At 41.6% G+C, this 6,202-nt stretch overlaps 2 protein-coding genes across 4 annotated transcripts in view; one reads left to right on the plus strand and one right to left on the minus strand.

The window, feature by feature from the left end:
• The window catches only part of LOC117346911 (cytokine receptor-like factor 1), a 43,069-nt gene extending 42,359 nt beyond the window's left edge, over positions 1-710 (minus strand). For 2 of the 3 annotated variants that reach the window (XM_033917161.1, XM_033917158.1), the window contains exon 1: positions 602-682. The gene's annotated coding sequence lies outside the window, so the exon portion shown is untranslated. Of the gene's footprint in view, positions 1-601 lie in introns of all 3 variants that reach the window. The other variant, XM_033917159.1, reaches the window with a different exon arrangement.
• Positions 711-815: 105 nt separating this feature from the next.
• LOC117346898 (14 kDa phosphohistidine phosphatase-like) lies at positions 816-3,437 on the plus strand. The gene has a single exon (XM_033917134.1). The coding sequence runs from the start codon at positions 1,616-1,618 to the stop codon at positions 1,985-1,987; it is 372 nt and encodes a 123-aa protein (XP_033773025.1). The 5' UTR covers positions 816-1,615; the 3' UTR covers positions 1,988-3,437.
• Positions 3,438-6,202: the final 2,765 nt, after the last annotated feature.

Genomic DNA, 6,202 nt, shown 5'->3' on the forward strand with positions numbered 1-6,202 from the left:
ATTTATGCCTGTCAATGATGGTATGGATAGATTTAATTTCCTAGATTGGGAACTGGTGACCACTATGGGCTCCTTTTACAAAGGTGCGCTACCGTTTTTAGCGCACACACCGGATTAGCATGCGCTACCCGGACTAGATCATTGATGATTTATTTTTCCTTTCTTATTTTAAGTGTATCTGTATATGCTGAAGTTCTGTTGATATTCATGAATGTTTGTTATTTAATTGTAACAAATAAGATAAATAATTTTTAAAAACAACAACTTCAGAACCAAACACACTGATGCAGTTTTTCACTCACATCTGCACCAGCACCAAAGCCCAGATATTTGTAAATGCCTTTAGACAACATTCCTGCCCAGTGAACAGTGACTACAGAGCAGCCCTACCGTAAACAATCTGCATTTAACATCACCCCCACACCTTTCTCCTGCCTGAGGTTAAGAGAAACTTTTACAAATCAGTCTGATTCCCAATCTTGCACACAGAAGGGAACCAAAGCCCCCCCCCCCCCCCCAATCCCATACTGGGGATATGGGATTAAAAGTAAAGCAGCTAGCTACAGATAAATCAGTTCAATCGTGCTCCTTGCATTCTTACTTCCAGGGTGGGGGTGGGACTGGGAGGGAGGCTGCAAACATCACGTTGTCAAAGGGGAGCGGTCATCATCGGAAGTAGGTGAACAGCCAGAGCGAGGTCTGGAACGATCTGACAAGAAGCCATTGGAGCACCTGAACGAGGCTTGAATGGATCGCGCGACGCTATTGGAGCACCTGAACGAGGCTTGAATGGATCGCGCGAAGCTATTGGAGCAGCAGAACGAGGCTTGGAATTCACAGCGAGCCAGCTGGAACAGCGTTGGTGGGTTCGGCTGCTTCTCGGTAAATTCCAACAAACATCAGAAACCAGCCCCCCAAAACCGCAACCAGGTTTCGAAAGCAGCAAAAAACGCGGACCTGACAACTATGCGTTGGAGCAGCCTACTCTAGTGGAGCAGGAAGAGGCTGGTCCCGAGGTTACTGATACCCAGAAAGCCTGCCAGGACAGCCAATGGAGAGCTGAGCGTCCCTCAGAGCTGCAAGAAATGGACGTTTGCTAATTAATGTACCTGAGAAGTTTTGGTTTGGAGTGGAAGAAACTTTTCCATTTTGTTTGCTGCTGGTAACCTGTACATGAAATTGTTTTGCTACTAAAGACTGAGTTTTGAAGCCACTGAAATTTGTTGGGTTTTTTTTTTCTCTACTGACTTCTGGCTTTCCCATGTGCATGTGGGGGGAGGTTTGAACAAAAGCCCAGTGCAAGAGAGAAACTTAGGGAGCTTTGTGTTTTATTCTGTGGTAGCCAGCAGTAAGGCACGCTGGTGAACCAGGGCTTTGCACTGGTACAAACGGTGCCCACAAGCACACGGACCTGAGCATGTTTGGGAAAGATTTTTGATACTGTAGTGGAACTGTTTTGGTGCTGTTACTGGGAAGCCAGGACTTCTCCTTAAGGAACTTACCTGTCTTTTTTTTTCATTCAGTAATTTGATTGGATATAGTGTGCAACCTATTACGACGACTCTTTTGCCTGGCTAGATTGAACATCGCTTGACGGGCTGCTCACTGAGGAAAGATGGCGGCTGAGGGCCTGGCTCAGATTCCCGATGTAGATATTGATCCAGATGGTATATTCAAGTATGTACTGATCCGGGTTGTCGTAACCCACCCTGACGACTCCGAAGACAGCAAAGACATCGTGCGGGGTTATAAGTGGGCAGAGTACCACGCTGATATATATGACAAAGTTGCTGCTGAGATTGAGAAGCAAGGCTATGACTGTGAATGTTTGGGGGGAGGAAGGATAATGCATAAGAGCCAGGAGAAGAAGATCCATGTCTACGGATACTCAGTGGGCTTTGGTCGAGCTAATCACTTTGTCTCCACGGAGAAGCTGAAGAAGAAATACCCAAACTACACCATTACCTGGGCTGATGAAGGATATTAACACCAAAAGAAATTTAATGAACAGACATGGTGCATGCCCTTAGTCCTGGTGCTAAAGGATATATCAGCCTAATGCATAAGAAAGCTATATAAGCCTAACAGGCCAAAACAAAAATTCCTTCCCATTATAACCAATATTTTCTACTGTTCTTTCAACACCTACATGTATTGCTTGGATCTTGTCTCAAGGGGAGAGTGAAGCCGCTGGTAGATAAAGTACAGTGCATCCAGGATTTCCCCATCCCCTGATTCTAAGAGACAGTTAAGGGGGTTCCTGGGTTTGGTAGGAACCGGTGCTTGATTGCTCACTTTGCTACCCGAGCTGCTGCTCTTACTGAGATGCTGAGGAAACACAGACCTGAGAAGTAGTATGGCCCAATTACCAAAGTGGCTCTGGAGGACCTGAAGACCAGTTTGTATTCTGGGCGTGTTAGCCTCCATTGACTTCCAGAAACCATTTGTATTATAGACGGACGCCTCTCAAACCAGCTTGGGGGCAGTGTTGAGCCGGAAGTTACATGACAATGAAAAACATTACACGACAGTAGAACTGGAGTGTTTGGCCGCTAAATGGGCCATGCAGAGCCTAGAGCATTATCTGGAGGGCCAGGAATTCACATTGGTCACTGACCACTCCACCTTAAAGTGGTTGAATTTGATGAGAGATAACAATGCCAGGTTGACCAGGTGGTACCTAGTCCTCCAGACCTTTCATTTTAAGATCATGCATAGGCCATGGAAATAAACGTTTGCTAATGTACTAAGGCAAGTTAAAAGTTACTATCTTTCCTGAGGACACTGTTAAAGTTTTGGTTTGGAGTTGAAGAAACTTTTCCTTTTTTTTTTTTTGCTGTTGCTGATAACCTGTACATGAAACTGTTTTGCCACTAAGACTGAATTGCTACTGGAGTCTATTTTGAATTGAAGGTGTTTTTTCTCTACTGACTTAGTTTCCCCTTGTGCAGATGGGGAGAGGTGTGAACAAAAAGCCCAGTGCAAGAGAAAAACTTGGGGAGCTTTGTGTTTTATTCTGTGGTGGGAAAGAAAACTTCCAACACACAAAGTACATTGGTGAACCAGGGCTTTGCACTGGTACAAACGGTGCCCACAAGCACACAGATTTTTAATAACTGTTATAGAACTGTTTTGGTGCTGTTCAAGAATTACTGGGAAGCCAGGACTTCTCCTTAAAGAACATACCTGTTTTCAGGGGGGGGGGGTTGCTCTGCATTTGCTGTGCATAAAGACTGGGGCAGACTGGGGTTTTAGAAAGCCCCTGAATACTGGTTTTTTTTAACTGCCTATACTATTGCTGAGGCACATTCTGACATTAAGAGCTGTGTTTTGATTATTTGGCTTTATTTTCCTCATGAACTTTCTTACTGGCTGCTTGGAAAGCTGGTTGTTTTTGTTACCAAAATATAATAAAGTAAGTTTTCTGTTGAGCTCCAGAACATTGTTGGTTGTGGGCATTTTGAAACTTTGAGCTTACAAGTCTCTTGAAACCTGGTGCAACCCCTAAAGGCGCAGAGAAAAACTTGTCATGTGCCACCTGGATGTGCCTTTGTCTAAGGGGGTTATGACAGGAGCCATAGGCTAAAGTCCGGATATCATCTTGGCTACCTTTAAGGAGCCTTCTGGAGACTCTCAGTGCAAGATGATGTCCAGATGCATAGAAAAAAATGTAGTCTGAACATCTGTGCCGCTCATGTTGAGGTTCCAGCTTCAATTCTCTGAGTGCATCCATAATAACACGAGGAACTGTAGCTGACTTGAAAAGATGCCACACAGAGAGATCGTCTCCCTAGTTGAAAAGATGTCGCAAGAGGGATCCTCTCCTTAGTCGAGCGGGACTATCGCCTCTTGACTATCGCCGGTTGGGTGCAGAGCCTGGCAGGGAGAATTTGGTTCAGAATGTTTTTTCTTGTTTTCCTCCTCTAAATCTAGGGTGTGTCTTATGGTCAAGTGCGTCTTATGGAGCGAAAAAGACGGTATAACTTTTGCAGACTGTTTATAGACCTAAGACATGAAAAAAAATCAGCTAGTCTTACTATTTTTTGTCCACTACTTTTGTGCTCCTTTTACAAAGCTGTGGTAGAGGTTTCTACCATGGGCCAATGAGGTAAATACTCTGACATTTTTAGGAATTCTACGAGCGTCAGAGCATTTACCTCTACCACAGCTTTGTAAAAGCTGGCGTTTGTCACCTTTTCCCATAGTCACTTATATAATTAGGAGTATATTAAAGTTAACTTGAACTCAAAAATCCTCCAACAATTTGGGTGGAGAAAAAGAATTAGGAGTAAGAAAGCAAGACAAAATCTGACGCTCATCAACGTCTGTTGCTATCATATTTGAATATATTTAAAAGATAATCCTATTAGGAGCCAATCTATAAAGAAAGGTAGGCACCAAGGCCCAGATTCTATTTATGATGCCTAAAGTTAGATGCCTAACTTAATTTTCTTAATTGGCTTAATCGGCGCTGATAATTGAGCATCAAATCATTTTGAACAGAAATCAAAACCCTGCTATTCAAAAAATTTATCTAGATGTCAAATCACATCCCCATGTCTATCCCCTCTTGTAAACTTCCCTTCAAAGTCTCAATCATGTAAACAGCACCCTAAATTGTAATTTTCCTGGAAATGTCCAGCTATCTTCTTTTGTAATCCACCTTGAACTGCAAGATACTGGTGGAATAGAAGTCACTAATGTAATGTAATTTTTTTTTTTTTTGGTAATTCTTTATTGATTTTCAAGTCGAGTGCAAAATATTTTACAAACAAGTAATACTTTAAACAACACTTACAGTCAATCAAATTATAATACAAAATATACCCCCCCCCCCTCCCTGGATGTGTGTGCAAATCAAATTGAAATTGAAGGCTTATACAGTTAATCTGAATTAACAAATTTTGTTAATGGACTCCATGTTGCTTTAAATATTTTATTATGTTCCACTATTTCCAAATTCATTTTTTAAAATCTGTAACATTGACACAAAGTTTCCCACCAAAAGGAAAAATTTAGCCTGTCCCAGTTTTTCCAATTCCTGGTGATCATTTGCATGGCAACTCCTGTCATAATTATAAAAAGTCTGCTTTTATACCTGTCCATTGGATTTTTGACTTTCAACAATGTCCCACATATGACCACATCATAGGTCAATGAAATCGATGTTTTTAGTATCATTAATTTGTCCCCATATAGATTTCCAAAAATTGAGTATCAAGGGACAATAAAACAACAAATTATCCAGTGTCCCTACTTCAAGATGACAATGCCAGCATCTATTAGGCTTAGAACTGTCCAACTTTTGTAAATGAACTGGGGTCCAAAAAAACTCTATGTAACAAAAAAAAAACAGGTTTGTCTCATAGATGCTGACGCTGTACATCTCATCCTCCAAGTCCAAATCCGTAGCCATTGAGCAGAAATTTGCTGCTTTATCTCAATGCTCTAAATGTCTTTTAGGGTTGTTTTAGGTTTCTTATTCAAATATTTGGATATTAATTTATACCACTTGGCAGCCTGATGCCCTTGCAAATCTGCCTGGAAACATAGGTCCAGCAAGCTATACTGATTTTTTAAGTTGCGCCAATCAGGGAACCCTTTCTGAATGGCCTGTTTCAACTGCAACCACTTATAAGCTTGAGACTTTGATATGCCGAATGATTGTTGCAGTTGTAATAAATTTAGCATTTTCCCATTTGAGATCACATCATCTAAAGTACATATGCTTGCATGCAGCCAATGAGCACCATTAAAAAACAATTTTAAAATCATTTAAAAAAATCAATTAGCTGGTAAATGCCTACCACTTCATGGAGACACCTACCAACAAGTAGGCATGGTTAGGGGAAGACTCTGGATGGAATTTGGGCATGGTTTGACTTAGGTTAACTCATTTAGGCAAGAAAACCCTGGCTTAATGGCAAGAGCATCTAATCTTTCAATGCCTACCAGCACCTAGGGAATGCTTGACAATTTGCATCAATGGCACTTAGGAGTTAGGCTCTGTTTATAGAATCAGGGCCCAACTTTCCTTTACTGAATAGTAGCGTGACTGGGTATATATGCACATATGTGGTTAGGCCCAGTTAAAAGCCCACCTCTTTGAAAGTGCTTTCAACTCCTAACTCCTCTGCATCCTCAACCCTATATAATAATAATAACTTTATTCTTCTATACCACCATAGTCGAGAGACTTCTA

This window comes from Geotrypetes seraphini, chromosome 12 (assembly GCF_902459505.1).
Source record: "Geotrypetes seraphini chromosome 12, aGeoSer1.1, whole genome shotgun sequence".
Lineage (NCBI taxonomy): Eukaryota > Metazoa > Chordata > Amphibia > Gymnophiona > Dermophiidae > Geotrypetes > Geotrypetes seraphini.

What these genes read in the sequence shown, in the direction of transcription:
- LOC117346898 (XM_033917134.1), top strand. Translation starts at nt 1,616, where the DNA reads ATGGCGGCTGAGGGCCTGGCTCAGATTCCCGATGTAGATATTGATCCA.